The 17,460-nt window shown below is 40.2% G+C and overlaps 1 protein-coding gene across 33 annotated transcripts in view; it reads right to left on the bottom strand.

Moving 5' to 3' along the window:
* The window catches only part of PLEKHA5 (pleckstrin homology domain containing A5), a 245,060-nt gene that overhangs the window by 33,114 nt on the left and 194,486 nt on the right, over nucleotides 1-17,460 (bottom strand). For all 33 annotated transcript variants that reach the window (XR_008670470.2, XM_055358395.2, XM_063693837.1 and 30 more), the window contains one exon: nucleotides 5,924-6,025. Coding sequence is in view for 32 of the 33 variants with exons in the window: in XM_055358395.2 (XP_055214370.1) it covers nucleotides 5,924-6,025 (102 nt within the window). In the remaining variant the exon portion in view is untranslated. The remainder of the gene's footprint in view (nucleotides 1-5,923; nucleotides 6,026-17,460) is intronic.

Raw genomic sequence — 17,460 nt, 5'->3', positions numbered from 1 at the left:
CATTCACTGAAGTTAAATGATTATATATTAATTATATAAATTACATTTAAAAATGCAAATTGCAGTAAATTAAGTGTTATGAATATTTAATATGATTGATGTGACTCTCCCAATTTTGCAATTCCAGTGGCAAATATAAAAGACCGAGCAGAGCAAGAAAAATATTTAATTTTCATACTTAAATATACTATTTTAAATCTTTCCAATAAGCTTTGTCTCGCATTATTTATGATACCAGGAAGGCATATTGATTAAAGGGACCCAAAATGGAAAATACAAACAGAGAGAATGAAAACAGAGCAGAAACAAACCCCAAAAGAAAAAATAATTTCTGGGAGGGGGAGATGTGGCAGGGCATTGGGGAACAGGTGAGAAATGGAAGGTGTACTAACTTCCTAGGTTCTAGAACATAAAAACAACAACAAAGGGACAACTAACAAAATATATCAAGATGAATTTTGACTGACAGAGTTTAAATGTATTTTTTTATTTTTATTTTTTTTTGAGACAGAGACTTGCTCTGTCACCCAGGCTGGAGTGCAGTGGCAAGCTCTCAGTTCACTGCAGCCTCTGCCTCCTGGACACAAGTGATTCTGCTGCCTCAGCTTCCTCAGTAGCTGGGATTACGGCACGTGCTGTGCCATAATTTTTGTATTTTGTGCAATGGCACAATCTCAGCTCACTGCAACCTCTACCTCCCGGGTTCAAGCAATTGCCCTGCCTCAGCCTCCCGAGTAGCTAGGATTACAGGCATGTGACACCACACCCAGCTAATTTTGTATTTTTAGTAGAGATGGGGTTTCACCATGTTGGCCAGGCTGGTCTTGAACTCTTGACCTCAGGTGATCCGCTCTCCTCGGCCTCCCAAAGTGCTGGGATTACAGGCGTGAGCCACCGCACACGGCCAATTTTCTTACTTTTAAAATTCCACATCATGCCCTCAGGTTAAATACACTAACTGAAACCAAAATAAGATTACATTGGTTTTCTCTGAGATTCTATTAGAAATCTATGACTCTTATTCATAAATATGGTAATAATAACACCATTCTGGATAATAGTAAACACTATTCTAGGAATGTAACTTTATTTTTAAAAATAGGCAATGACATACACAAAAACTGTCACATTGCCTAGAACAATATTTTCTTTGGCTGAGTATCAGTTATTAATGACTATAGATATTAGAATATAATCAGTATTGCATCAATATGCTAAAAAAGTCCTCTAAGGGGTAGAAATATGTTTTCAGCCAGGCACAGTGGCTCACACCTATAATCCCAGCACTTTGGGAGGCTGAAGTGGGCGGATTGCTTAAGCTCAGGAGTTCAAGACCTGCCTGGGCAACACAGAAAAACCCCACCTCTACCAAAAATACAAAAACTTAGCTGGGCAGGGTGGTGTATGTCTGTGGTCCCAGCTACTTGGGAGGCTGAGGTGAGAGGATCACTTGAGCCTGGGGGAAGAGGTTGCAGTGAGCCAAGATCGTGCCACTGTCCTCCAGCCTAGGTGACAGAGTGAGACTCTGTCACAGGAGAAAAAAAAAGCAATATGTTTTCAAAGTCTTCCAAGCACTTGGGAGTTGATCAAAAGATTAAAAAAAGAAAAAACTCAAGAAAAGTCTATAAGCCTAAAGACTATGAATTAATGCTGCTCCAAAAAGGCACTACATAACCTAAGTCATCTAGTTTTCCAAGCTACAGCCTGGAAGCATCAAAAAGTAAAAAAAAAGAAAGTACCCATGCAAGAGCCAAACACAACTACAGCCCAGAGATGTAAATACTGACACAGAGGATGGGAAGGTCACTATAAATAACAGATCCTTGCACATCTATATACAACATGTATTACTTTTATAAAATTTAAAAGATATATATATATGTATAGACACATTTTTGCCAATCTGAAAGGGTATACAATGCAAATCTAATTTTTATTTTATTTGCATTTCTCTGGTTACTACTGACTTTGAACTATTTTTCTTTTTCTTTCATTTTTTTTGAGGCTGAGTCTCACTCGGCCACCCAGGCTGGAGTGCAGCGATGTGATCTTGGCTCACTGCAACCTCTGCCTCTTGGGTTCAAGCAATCCTCCTGCCTCAGCCTCCCAAGTAGCTGGAATTACAGGTGTGTGACACCATGCCCAGCTCTCTTTTTTTTTTGGATTTTAGTAGAGATGAGGTTTCGCCATGTTGGCCAGGCTGGTCTCGAACTCCTGACCCTCAAGTGATCTGTCTGACTTGGCCTCCCAAAGTGCTGGGATTACAGGCATACGCCACTGTGCCCAGTCAACTTTGAACTATTTTTCAAACACTTGTTAGTAATTTGAGTTTTCCTATGATTAGTTACTCATGTTCTTTGTATGTTTTTCTAAAGGATTATTTCTCCAAATCAAAAATAAAAACTTCCTTGCAAATCTAAATAGTTATCCCTTGTTGAATTTTTGAGGTCAAACATACATCCTCCCAGTAGGTCATCTTTTTACTTTGTCTATGTTGCCTTCATTGAGGGTAAATCTTTAACTTTGATAAAGCCAAATGCTGTTCAACAATTCTCTCTCTGCTTTGTGGATATTCATGGTCTGCTGCTAAACTCCTTGTTTATTTCCTTGTTTGTTTCCTTGTTTGTTTCCTTGTTTATTTATTTAACAAACACTTATATAGTGTGTCTTATATGCCTGGTTTTATTCTACATGCTACAAAATATAAACATATTTATCCTCATAATAACCTAGCAGGAGTAGGTATTATTTTATTTTATAGTTGTGGAAACTGAGACCCAGAGTTGTTATGTAACTGGCCTAAGGCTGTATATGCAATGTTACCATTCATAGAGTATGACTTCTCATTCTTTTATTTTTTTTTTGAAATGTCTTAACTACTTGTGGTTTTTATTATACCTTAAAAATATCAGAGCCATTTCAGAAATTTCTTTAGAAAATTCTACTGGAAATTTGGTTGGAATAAAATTGCATTTAGAGGAAGAATTTTCATTGTGATAATGTTAAATCAGACCATCCATGAATATGGTATACCAATTACACCTCTCCATTAATTCAGGTCTTCTCTTATATCCTGTAATAAGGTTACTAAATTTTCATAATAAATATATTTTTTGGCAGGTTAAATCTGGGATTGGCAAATTTCTGTGTCCTGCAGCCTCTTTTGGTATGGCCTGTGAGTTAAGAACAAATTTTACAATTTTTAAGAAGTTATAGCCGGGCACGGTGGCTCATGCCTGTAATCCTAGCACTCTGGGAGGCCAAGGCGGGCAGATCACCTGAGGTCAGGTGTTCAAGACCAGCCTGGCTAACATGGTGAAACCTTGTCTCTACTAAAAATACAAAAATTAGCCAGGTATGGTGGCACATGCCTGTAATCCCAGCTACTAGGAAGGCTGAGGCAGGAGAATCACTTCAACATGAGAGGCAGAGGTTGCAGTGAGCAGAGATCACACCACTGCACACCAGCCTGGGCAACAAGAGTGAAACTCTGTCTCAAAAAGAAAAAAAAGAAGTTATAAAATAACAAAAAACATTAAATAATATGTGACAGATCTGGCCTTTTACAGAAAGTTTGCTGACCTCTAGTAATATCTTAGGTATTTATAGCTATTTTTCTAGTGTATTTAGCATCTCATTTTTGTAGCTGATTTCTTATTTATTTATTTTTTTTTGAGATGGACTTTTGCCCATCACTCAGGCTGGAGTGCAATGGTGTGATCTCCGATCACTGCAACCTCCGCCTCCCAGGTTGAAGTGATTCTCCTGCCACAGCCTCCCGAGTAGCTGGGATTACAGGTGCCTGTAGCTGATTACTGACAGTGTAACTTCAGTGTCCAATACAGAAGTCCCAGCCACATGTGGCCATTTAAATTTAGATAAACTGGGCTTGGTGACTCATGCCTGTAATCTCAGCACTTTGTGTTTTTTTTTTGAGACAGAGTCTCCCTTTGTCGCCCAGGCTGGCATACAGTTGCGTGATCTCCACTCCACTGCAACCTCTGCCTCCCAGGCTCATGCGATTCTCCTGCCTCAGCCTTCCAAGTAGCTGGGACCACAAGTGCCCAGCTAATTTTTGTATTTTTGTAGAGGTGGGGTTTCACTGCGTTGGCCAGGCTGGTCTCAAACTTCTGGCCTCAAGTGATCCTCCCACCACGGCCTCCCAAAGTGCTGGGATTACAGGCATGAGCCAATGTGTCCAGCCGATCCCAGAACTTTGGAAGGCTGAGGTGGGAGGATCACTTGGGCCCAGGAGTTCAAGGTTTCATCTAGGATCATGCTACTGCACTCCAGCCTGGGTGACAGAACAAAACCCTGATTCAATAAACAAATAAATTTAGATAGTTAACATGAATACAACTAAAAGTTCAGTTTTAGTTGTATAGTCACAATAGTCACATTTCATATGCCCAACAACTACATGTGGCCAGGACTATGCTGGACAGCACAGATAGAGGGCAGCTGAATTTCTGATTCAACCTTACTAATCCTTTTTTCTTTTTTGAGATGGAGCTTCGCCCTTGTTGCCCAGGGTGGAGTACAATGGTGTGATCTTGGCTCCCTGCAACCTCCACCTCCCGGGTTCAAGCGATTCTCCTGCCTCAGCCTCCGGAGTAGCTGGGATTACAGGTGCCTGCCACCAAGCTCGGCTAATTTTGTATTTTTAGTAGAGATGGGGTTTCACAATCTTGGCCAGGCTGGTCTTGAGCTCCTGACCTCGTCATCCTGGCTAATTTTGTATTTTTTAGTACAGATGGGGTTTCCCCATGTTGGTCAGGCTGGTTGGTCTCGAACTTAACTAATTTTTCATTCATTGTATTGATCTGTCTGTTAAGTCCATGCATTTCCAACTAAAATGTTCAAATTTACATTGGGTCATAAGCATGATGTAACTTTTATTATTTTCTTACACATATATTATCTGTGTTCCTCAGAGCAACACTTTAAGACAAGTATTATTATTTCTTTTTCTTTCTTTTTTTTTTTTTGAGATAGAGTCTCGCTCTGTCACTCAGGCTGGAGTACAGTGGTGCGATCTCAGCTCACTGCAACTTCCACCTCGTGGGTTCAAGTGATTCTCCTGCCTCAGCCTCCCAAGTAGCTGGGATTACAGATGCCTGCCACTACACCTAATTTTTGTATTTATAGTAGAGACAGGGTTTCGCCATGTTGGCCAGGCTGGTCTCGAACTCCTGACCTCAGGTGATCTACCCACTTCAGTCTCCGAAAGTGCTGGGACTATAGGCGTGAGCCACTGTGCCCGGCCAAGTATTATTATTTCTATTTTATAGATAAGAAAACTAACCCTTGGAACTAGGTCTCAGATCTGTTTGCTTATTAACTGGATTCTTTATAGCAAATGGTGCTGTATCTTCCCCTATTCTAATAAGGCTTGGTGGTGCATGCCTGTGATCCCAGCTACCCGGGAGGCTGAGGCAGGAGAATCGCTTGAACCCAGGAGGCAGAGGTTGCAGTGAGCCAAGATCGCGCCATTGCACTCCAGCCTGGGCAACAAGAGCAAAACTCTGTCTCAAAAAAAAAAAAAAAAAAAAAAAAGATAAAAGATAAAATATTCATTATTTGATAAATCCATATAATTCAACATCTCAATACCAAGTGACACAGATGGACCTGTGAAAGGATACGAAACCATGTTTTTAGGAAACTGTAGAGCTGAGACTGATAGGAGCACAGAACACTCCAGGGCTCACCATGTGCCCAACAGAACAAAGAACTCTTAAACAAGAGGGGATGGTCTCCTATGTGAGATAGTAAGATTCCTGTCATTAAAATTATTCAAATCCAGGTCTCAGGTAGCCAATAATGTAAAAACTGTTATGGGTATGCGTAAATCTAACAAGGTGGATTGTACAGTACCAGTAAAAACAGTTAAAACAATATAAAGAATATTATACTTTTGTACCTGAACTTCACCAAGGTGATCCAGCTGCTCTTGCATCTGGTTCCTGGTAACAGTTACATCGTATTCTAACTTATCGTATTCTCTCCATGCTCGTTCCAATTCCTAAAACCAAAAAAGTGTTAATTACTTTAATGGGGAAAATGTGCTTTTATGGTGTTATCACTCCAATTGTAACTTTCTAGATTTTAGAAAGTCATATAGTTTATACTTAGCAAAACAGGAATTTTTATAACCATTTTTGTCCCTTTTTAAAACTCAATTCAACAAAAATTTACTAAGCAACCTAAGTATTACTGTGCTGCTGTTTATTTCCTAAAATGTAGAAGAGGCATAAATAAAGCATTTTCTTATCTGTCTTCATTAAAAGTTCTCCATGAATGAAAATAGTTTGTATTTTAGCATAGTGGAATTTCAATAACATCAGAGGCTTGACATGACTTTACTTACAATAAGCTTATAGTAATACAATAAAACAAATGAATTTAGCTAGTTATTTAAACAATTCAGTGAATCCTGTTTGTGAAGACTCAATATAGACACTATTATCCATCTGTACTTTTCTCCTTTGGAAAAAAAATCACCCCCAAACCAATAATATCACAGAGAAGATTTTGATGTTTGGTCTTTAACAGCTTGTCATTTGTTGAATATAGAATAATTCTAGAGGTGCTTAAAAATACATCATCTGCCAGACGCAGTGGCTCACATCTGTAATCTCAGCACTTTGGGAGGCTGACGGGGGCAGATCACTTGAGCTCAGCAGTTTGAGACCACCCTGGCCAACATGGTGAAACCCTGTCTCTACTGAAAACACAAAAATTAGCTGGGCCCGATGACTTGTGCCTGTGGTCCTAGCTACTTGGAAGCCTGTGAAAGGACAATTGCTTGAACCTAGGAAGCAGAGGTTGCAGTGAGCCGAGATTGCGCCTCAGGAGGCTGAGGCAGGCAGATCACGAGGTCAGGAGTTTGAAACTACCTGACCAACATAATGAAACCCTGTCTCTACTAAAAATACAAAAAAAAAAAAAAAAAAAAAAAAAAAAAAATAGCCAGGCGCAGTGGCAGGCGCCTGTAATCCCAGCTGCTTGGGAGGCTGAGGCAGGAGAATCGCTTGAACCTGGGAGGCGGAGGTTGCAATAAGCCGAGATTGCGCCATTGCACTCCACCCTGGGTGACAGTGCGAGACTCTAACTCAAAAAAAAAAAATAAATAAAATAAAAGAAAAAAAAAAGAGCTATCTTATTTTGTATATTCTATAACTATCTTAAAATAACTTTAGAAAATTTAGGTGATTGGCTGGGTGTGGTGGTTCTCGCCTGTAATCCCAGCACTTTAGGAGGCTGAGGCAGGTGGATCACTTGAGCCCAAGAGCTCGAGACCAGCCTGGGCAACATAGAGAGACCCCATCTCTACGAAAAAAATACAAAAATTATCTGGGTGCGGTGGCGCTTGCTTGTGGTCCCAGCTACTTGGGGCAGGGCTGAGGTGGGAGGATTGCTTGAGCCCAGAGGCGGAGGCTGCAGTGAGCCAAAATTGTGCTACTGCACTCCAGCCTGGGTGACAGATGAAGACCATGTCTCCAAAAAGAAAAAAAAAAAAAACAAAAAACTGAAGCCATCTTGCCAGTCTTTTTTTTTTTTAATAAAAAAAAAATCTTAGGTGAAGAGAAATTATTCACCTAATGTACTGGGAAATGTACTGGGAAAACAGATGCGTGCCATCACCCCTATGCCTGGCTAATATTTTGTGTGTGTGTGTGTGTGTATATATACAGATATTTATATATATATATATATATATTTTTTTTTTTTTTGTGAAGACAGGATTTTGCCATGTTGCCCAGGTTGCTCTCTAACTGCTGGTCTCAAGTGATTCCACCAGCCTTGGCCTCTCAAAGTGCAGAGATTACAGGTGTGAGCCACCACATCTAGTCAGCAAATTCTTTTTACATGAATAAATATGAAAATTAATTTCCTTTAACAAAAATTAATTCTAGCCATGGTTTAATTTGTGTGCACCACAAAAACTGCAAATTTAAATAGTGGGTCTTTGATGGCTTTAGGGAGGGTAAATTAAGACAACAGATCCAATGACAGCCCAGTGGCTAAGAGGGTATTACAGGCTAACACCTAAGCTCCCTTGTGGAAATGCAGAGTTCAGGGTAGGCTTAACTGCACTGCAGAGGCATTTAAGTATAAGAACATTTCAGGATGGTAGGAATCCTTCTCTTTCTTAAAGAAACATTAAAAATACAGATTGAGAGCTAGACATTCCTTTATCAGTATTTCAGAAGTGAAGAGGCACAGTATACTTTCAATTTTCCTAACCTGGAGAGTCCTGCCACTGAACTGGCCCAAGTCCTGTAATCCTGCTAGGCCTACCTGTTTCTGTCTTTACCTCAGCGCCTCAAACATGATTACCAGGTGGGTAGGAACACAAGACAACAGAGGACAGCGAGGAAAGGGCAGCAATGGCACAACACATTTCCTCCCAACATCTGGCTGGGTATTTCATTAAAGAATTTACTAGATTATATGAGTACCATGCTAATAATCTTTAAATATGACCTTACGTATTTGTGGTCAAGAAGCTAATATAGCAAGATAATTTAAAAGGGCTAATACTTTTCAAATATACAATTACCTTAAAATCTCAAGTACTTGCCACAAAATAGTGCTTTCAATAAAAAGTAGAGAATGCCAGGCTATACAGTTAAGAGAATAAATGAAGGCCAGGTGCGGTGGCTCAAGCCTGTAATCTCAGCACTCTGGGAGGCTGAGGCAGGGGGATCACGAGGTCAGGAGTTTAAGACCAGCCTGGTCAACATAGTGAAACCCTGCCTCTACTAAAAATACAAAAAAATTATCTGGGATTGGTGGTGGGTGCCTGTAGTCCCAGCTACTTGGGAGGCCGAGACAGGAGAATCGCTTGAACCTGGGGGGTGGAGGTTGCAGTGAGCCGAGATGGTGTCACTGCACTCCAGCTCGGGCGACAGTGCGAGACTCCACCTCAAAAAAAAAAAAAAAAAAAAAAAGAGAATGAATGAACTCTTTTTTGAGATGGAGCCTTGTGCTGTCGCCTAGGCTGGAGTGCAGTGGCACAACCTCGGCTCACTGCAACCTCTGCCTCCCGGGTTCAAGTGATTCTTCTGCATCGACCTCCCGAGTAGCTGGGATACTTGGGACTACAGGTGCACACCACCACACCTGGATAATTTTTTTTTATTTTTAGTAGAGACGTGGTTTCACTGTGTTAGCCAGGATGGTCTTAATCTCCTGACCTCATGATCCGCCTGCCTCAGCCTCCCAAAGTGCTGGGATTACACCCATGAGCCACCCGCGGCTGGCCTTCTTTTTTTTGAGACGGAGTTTCACTCTTGTTGCCCAGGCTGGAGTGTAACGGTGCGATCTCAGCTCATCGCAACCTCTGCCTCCCGGGTTCAAGCGATTCGCCTGCCTCAGGCTCCCGAGTAGCTGGGATTACAGGCATGCGCCACCACGTCCGGCTAATTTTTGTATTTTTAGTAGAGACGGGGTTTCTCCATGTTGGTCAGGCTGGTCTTGAACTCCTGAGCTCAGGTGATCTGCCCGCCTGAATGGATTCTTTCAATCTGGAACTATATGGATGAACCTCGTAAGTTAAAGGAAGCCAGGCAAAGAGTATATGGTTACACTTCACATAAAGTTCAAGACTGAGTGCAGTGGCTCATGCCTGTAATCCCAGCAGTTTAGGAGGCCGAGATGGATGGATCGCTTGAGCCCAGGAATCTGAGACCAGCCTGGGCAACATGGTGAAATCCCATCTCTGCAAAGTATACAGAAATTAGGTATGGTGGCGCATGTCTGTAGTCCCAGCTACTTGGAAGGCTGAGGTGAGAGGATCGCTTGAGCGAGGTGCAGGTTGCAGTGAGCTGAGATTGTGCCATTGTACTCCAGCCTGTGTAAGAGACTTTGTCTCCAAAAAACAAGTTCAAAAATAGGCAAAAATCACCTATAGTTTAAATGTCAGGTGCTAGGCTATAGCTACTCAGGAGACTGGGCAGGGGGAGGATCACTTGAGGCTAAGAGTTGGAGGCTGTGGTGTGCTATGACTGCACCTGTGAATAGCCACTGCACTCCCATCTGGGCAATGTAGCAATACCCTGTCTCTAAAACAATTTTAAAAAGTTTTAAAGAAAGAAGTAAAACGTCTGGTAGTGCTCCTTTCGGGAGAGGAGCCTCTGGTATGCTAGTAAAATTCAATGTCTCGATATAGATATTGGCTAAACTCCTAAACTGTCTGCTTTTCTGAGAACATGTTATATTCCAAGAGAAGAAAAAAATAGTGTGCATGTTAGGCAGGAGGAGGGATTGCTGCAGAGTTTTCTAGAGACAGGGTTTTGCTCTGCTGCCCAGGCTAGAGTGCAGTGGCATGATCATAATTCACTGCAGCCTTGAACTCCTGGGCTCAAGCGATCCTCCTGCCTCAGTCTCCCAAGTAGCTAGGACTACAGGTTTGCACCACCATGTCCAGATAATTTTTTAATTTGGGGTTTCACCATGTTGCTCAGGCTGGTCTTGAACTCCTGGGCTCAAGCAATCTTTCCAAAGAACTGGGATTACAGGTGTGAGCCTCTATGCCAGGCCAGACTTTTTTCTTACTCTGTCACCTGGGCTGGAGTGCAGTGGTGTGATCTCAGCTCACTGCAGCCTCAACTCCCCAGGCTCAAGCAATCTTCCCACCTTGGCCTCCTGAGTAGTACAGGTGCACACCACCATGCTGGGGTATTGTTTTTTAATCTTCTGTAAACTTGAGGTCTCACTATGTTGTCCAGGCTGGTCTTGAACTCCTAGGCTAAAGCAATTCTCCTGCCTCAGCCTCCCAAAGTGCTGGGATTACACACAGTGGCCAGCAGGCCTGGCCAAGATTTTTTTTAAAAAATTGTCTAAGTTTAGGGTATGGAACAAGTAAATTTTAATAGTGCTTACTTCTATGTAGTCTGTACTGAGACAAGACTTGGCCACTGTGTGGGGGAGAAAGTGAAGTAGGAATGTAATGAAATTCCAGATTTCCAAAAAAATCAGTTAAGGATTTTAATATTTAGCTAGACGGCTATATAGCAGATATATACTATGTCCTTTATTAAGAAAGGATTAATGGCCGGGCATGGTGGCTTACGCCTGTAATCCCAGCAGTTTGGGAGGCTGAGGTGGGAGAATCTCCTGAGCTCAGGAATTCAAGACCAGCCTGGGCAACATAGGGAGATCTCATCTCTACAAAAAAATTCTATTTTAAAAAAATCAAAACCAATGATGCATTTCCAAGTTTTTAATATGAGGAAAACTTTCCTTTTCTTATCTAAAATCAATGGCAATTTACAACAAAATCTACTCAAGGGAATGGTTACACAATACACTAGACACAAATCTCAAATTGTTTTCTCTGTATTTTGCTGTCACATTGCCTCTTTTTTAAATAATCAAGTAAATATTTTAAGACTACAGGTGGCTATAGTTTAAAAAAAAGCAAATAATTACTATTATTCTTAGAGCTAATAAACTGTTTTACTTCTGGTTTGCTTCTCAATTAGGGCTTCTAAGTTTTAATTTAAGAAATGTCAATTCATTTTTCTGCTTTTCATTAAAAAATAAAACCTACAACTTTGGAAAAGTATTGACATAGGTTTTTAATATCAAAATGAGGGAGAGGCAATAGATGTAGTGTAATTATTCATTAACTTCCTAATTTAAACTCAAACATCTCTTTCCAAATTTAAGTAATATTACAAATTAATGCCCACCACTATATCTTGGAAAATCAAAGCCTTATGATATTTAAATTAATTTTACTGGTATATTTCGAGGATCAGGCAAAAAAATTAAAATGTTAATTTTTGGTCACTAATACTCCACCATAACAGTCCTGCCAACTGGTATTAGAAGCAGTTGATTTTTCAGGTCAATCAAAAGAAAGTTATGTCTGATTTATTCATTTTTTCATTTTACCTTCAGGATGTAGAGATTTCCTGGCTCACATTTGAAGAATGTGCTTAATTATTTAAGGAGTTTTTAAAAAAATAATTTTTTTTTTACGAATTTATACTTGTCATGTAACTGCTTCTCAAATAAAATCACTACTTATTAAGCACATGGCATGCCTCATTACACTATCTAATGACTACACTGGCTTTTTTTAACCTAAAAAGATGTTTACGTTTTATTATTACTTTTTCACTTAGCCTCGACTTGAAACACACTAAAAAGATGTTTAAAAGGGCACCAACTCAAACTGTATAAAGTGAGGCTCAACTATCAGCCACAATTATAAAGCTATCCATATTTTAAATTTCTAGTTTATGACCACAATTGTAGTCATTCTATGTTTTAGCTATTTGTAATCTTTAACTCCCATGTTTAGTTTCTTCTCTAATGTTTTCTATGAAACAAAACTATCTTCTCATCTCAAAGAAAGTGCTTGCTTTTCATTGTTAAAAATTCTAGATGTAATAAAAATAGAAAGGCTAGCACACAGGGGAAGATTTAAATAAATAACTATTACTGCGCCACACTTCTGTTGGCTTTTTTGTGGATTTTCTTTTGCTTTGTTTTTTGAAACAGGGTCTCACTTTGTTGTCCGGGACCTCTCTGGGCTCAGGTCATCCTGCTGCCTCAGCCTCCCGAGTAGTTGGCACTCCAGGCACACGCCACTGTGCTCGGCTAGTTTTTTTTTTTTTTTTTTTTTTTTTTTTGTAGAGATGGAGTTTCACCATATTGCTTAGGCTGGTCCCAAACTCCTGGGCTCAAGTAATCTGCCTACCTCAGCCTCCCAAAGTGCTAGGATTACAAGTATGAGCCACCACACCAGCCTGGGGAAATCAAAAGTTGGTTCTTTGAAAACAAAAACAAGATTGACAGACTGTTAGCTAGAATAATAAAGAAAAAAAGAAGATCCAAATAAGCACAATGAGAAGCAACAAAGGTGACATTACAATGGATCCCACAGACATACAAAGGATTCTTAGAGACAATTATGAACACCACTATGCACACAAACTAGAAAATCTAGATGAAATAGATAAATTCCTGGAAATATACAATCTCCCAAGATTGAATCAGGAAGAAACTGAAACACTTAACAGACCAATATTGAGTTCTGAAATTGAATCTGTAATAAAAAACCTGCCAAACAAAAAAAGGCATGGATCAGATGGATTCACAGCCGATTTCTACCAGACGTACAAAGAGCTGGTATTAATTCTACTGAAACTATTCCAAAAAAATAAGGAGGAGGGTCTCCTCTTTAACTCATTCTATGAAGCCAACATCACCCTGATACCAAAACTTGGTAAAGACACAAAGAAGAAAGAAAACAAAGGCCGATATCCCTGATGAACATAGATGCAAAAATCCTCAACAAGATACCAGCAAGCCAAATTCAGTGGCATATCAAAAAGTTAATTCACCATGATAAAATAGGCTTCATTTCTAAGATGCAAGATTGGTTCAACATATGCAAATCATAAATGTGAGTCACCACATAAACAGAATAAAAAACAAAAAACATATGATCATCTCAGTAGACATGGAAAAGGCTTTTGATAAAATCTAGCATCTCTTCATGATAAAAACCCTTAAGAAATAAATCCATATTGAAGGAATATGCCCTAAAATAGTAAAGGCCATCTATGACAAATATACAGCCAACATCACACTGAGATGGGCAAAAACTGCCAGCATTTCCCTTGAGAACTGGAAAAAGACAAGGATGCCCACTCTCACCACTCCTATTCAACATAGTACTGGAAGTCCTAGTCAGAGCAATCAGGCAAGAGGAAGAAATAAAATGCATCCAAATAGGAAAAGAAGTCAAATTACCTCTCTTCATGGACAATGTGACCTATACCTAGAAAACCCTAAAGACCCTATCAAAAAGCTCCTACAACTGATAAATGACTTCAGGAAAGTTTCAGGACACAAAATCAATGTACAAAAATCACTGGCATTTCTATACACCAATAATGTTCAAGCTGAGAGCCAAATCAAGAATGCAATTCCATTTACAATACACACACACACACACACACACACACACACACACACTCCTAGGAATGCATCTAACCAAGGAGGTGAAAGATGTCTATAGGAAGAACTACAAAACACTGTTGAAAGAAATCATAGATGACACAAACCAACGGAAAAACATTCCATGTTCGTGGATTAGAAGAATCAATATTGTTAAAACGGTCATACTGCCCAAAGCAATCTACAGATTCAATGTCATTTCTATCAAACTACCATCATTTTTCACAGAACTAGAAAAAAATTCTTAAATTCATATTGAACCATGAGTCTAAACAGATAAAGCAATCTTAAACAAAAACAAAGCCAGAGGCATTACACTACCTGACTTCAAACTATACTATAAGGCTACAGACTAAAACTTCATGGTACTAGTACAAAAACAGACACAGACCAAGGGAACAGAATATAAAACCCAGAAGTTAAGCCACACACCTATGGCCATCTGATATTTCAAATTGACAAAAATAAGCAATGCGGAAAGGGCTTCTTATTCAATAAATGGTGCTGGAATAGCTGGCTAGCCATATGCAGAAGAATGAAACTGACCCGTTACTTTCACCATATACAAAAATTAACTCAAGAGGGATTAAAGATTTAAGTGTCAGGCCTCAAACTATAAGAATCCTTTAGCCAGGCATGGTGACTCACGCCTGTAATCCCAGTATTATGGGAGGCCAAAGTGGGCAGATCACATGAGGCTTGGAGTTCGAGACCAGCCTGGCCAACATGGTGAAACCCTGTCTCTACTAAAAATACAAAAAGTAGCCAGGCTTGGTAGCAGGCATTTACAATCCCAGCTACTTGGGAGGCTGAGGCACAAGAATTGCTTGAACTTGGGAGGTAGAGGTTGCAGTGAGCAAAGATCACGTCACTGCACTCTAGCCTGGGCAACAGAGTGAGTCTCTGTCTCAGAAAAAAAAAAAAAAGAAAAAAGAAAAAAGTAATAGCAACAAAAACAAAAATTGACAAGTGGGAGCTAATTAAAGAGCTTCTGTAAAGCAAAAGAAACTATCAATGGAGTAAACAGCCTACAGAATGAGAGAAAATACTCGCAAACTACCCATCTGACAAAGGTTGAATATCCAGAATCTGTAAGGAGCTTAAGCAATTGAACAAGGAAAAAACAAAACAAATAACCCTTTTAAAAAATGGGCAAAAGACATGAACAGACACTTAAAGGAAGACATACAAGTGGCCAATAAGCAAATAAAAAAATGCTCCATATCACTAATCATCAGAGAAATACAAATTAAAATCACAACGAGATACCATCTCACATTCATCAGAATGGCTACTATTAAAAAGTAAAAAAAAAAACAAAAACAAAAACAGATGCTGGCAAGACTGCAGAGAAAAGGAAATGCTTATACACAGTGAGTGGAGATATAAATTAGTTCGGCCACTATGGACAGCAGTTTGGAGATTTCTCAAAGAACTTAAATCAGAACTACCATTTGACCCAGCAATTGCATTGACTGGGTATATATCGAAAAGTATATCCAAAAGAAAGCAAATCTTTCTACCAAACATACACATGCACTTGCATGTTCACCACAGAACTATTTACAATAGCAAAGACATGGAACCAACCTAGATGACCATCAGTGGTGGACTGGATAAAGAAAATGTGGTACATATATACCACGGTACTACACAACTATAACAAAGAATGAAATCATGTCCTTTGCAGCATCATGGATGCAGCCATAGGCCATTATCCTAAGTAAATTAATGCAGGAAAAGAAAACCAAATACCGTATGTTCTCACTTACAGGTGGAAGCTAAACGCTGGTACTCATGGACATAAAGATGGTAACAGTGAAAGTGGGGACTACTCAGGGTGGGGAAAGAATGGAGGATAAAGGTTGAAATCGAGTACTATGCTAGGTATCTGGGTGATGGGCTCATTCATACTCCAAACCTCAGCATCACACAATAGACCCAGTTAACAAACCTACACATGTACCCCCAAACCTAAAATAAAATAAAAATAAATAAAAAGTATAGGGAACACTGCTTTACATGTTTCCCTTGTGCTAATCCTAGTTTTGTGTACTTTTGTGGCCTACCAGGTGAGGAGAAGATGTTTTCAGAATCACAGCTTTGATCTACAGAGGTGCTAATGTTATACCCCTTATGCTTGGGGCTTAGATTTGAACTAGTGCTATGAACTGACTGTGAAAGATTCAGTGAAATCCTTTGAGATTCTGCCAGCAAAAATGTAATTCAAATTTAAATCTAATCAACATTCACCGAGTGCCAACCATATGCCCAGTATGATGTTATGCACATGCTAACATTTGCAGCCTTAAGCTACAAATATAAATAAGTTTACATAAAGGCACAAATAACATAGTTTGTATTCTATGCAATAAGACTTGTCTTAGAAGAATATATTCTGAGGGTTTGTCATAACCACTGATTATTCTTGAAGGCAAGGAAAAAGAAACCAGGAAAGTGATTACATAAGACAAAAACCAGAAAAAGGGATACTCAAACAAGATCAAATTTTATTTTATTCTATTTTATTTATTTATTTTTTTGAGACAGAGTTTCACTCTTGTTGCCCAGGCCGGAGTGCAATGGCGTGATCTTGGCTTACCGCAACCTCAGCCTCCCAGGTTCAAGCAATTCTCCTGTCTCAGCCTCCTGAGTAGCTGGGATTACAGGCATGCGCCACCATGCCTGGCTAATTTTGTATTTTTAGTAGAGGCGGGGTTTCTCCATGTTGGTCAGGCTGGTTTGAACTCCTGGCCGCAGGTGAACTGCCTGCCTTGGCCTCCCAAAGTGCTAGGATTACAGGCTTGAGCCACCACCGCACCTGCCTGGCCTATTTTCTGTTTATTATTACTATTTTTTTTTTTTTTTTGAGACGGAGTCTCGCTCTGTCACCCAGGCTGGAGTGCAATGGCACGATCTCGGCTCACTGCAACCACCGCCTCCCGGGTTCAAGCAATTCTCCTGCCTCAGCCTCCTGAGTAGCTGGGATTACAGGCATCTGCCCCCACACCTGGCTAATTTTTGTATTTTTATTAGAGGCGGGGTTTCACCGTGTCAGCCAGGCTGGTCTCAAACTCCTGACCTTGTGATCTGCCCGTCTCGGCCTCCCAAAGTGCTGGGATTACAGGCGTGAGCCACCATGCCTGGCCTTCTATTATTAACAATTTTGTTTTAGAGACAGTGTATCACTCTATCACCCAGGCTGGAGTGCAGTGGCACAATCACGCAGCCTTGACCTCCTGGGCTCAAGAGATCCTCCCACCTCAGTCTCCTAAGTAGCTAGGATCCAGGTGTACACCACCATGCCCAGCTACTATTTTGTTTCTTGTAGAGATAGGGTCTCCCTAAATTGCCCAGTTTGGTCTCAAACTCCTGGGCCCAAGCAGTCCTCCTGCCTCAGCCTTCCAAAGTACTGAGATTACAGGCGTGAGCCAGCACTCCTGGCAAAATTCATTTCTATTAAGATATTTTTAACAA

Source organism: Gorilla gorilla, chromosome 10, assembly GCF_029281585.2.
Source record: "Gorilla gorilla gorilla isolate KB3781 chromosome 10, NHGRI_mGorGor1-v2.1_pri, whole genome shotgun sequence".
Taxonomy (NCBI): domain Eukaryota; kingdom Metazoa; phylum Chordata; class Mammalia; order Primates; family Hominidae; genus Gorilla; species Gorilla gorilla.
This window is presented reverse-complemented; position numbering and strand designations above follow the sequence as displayed.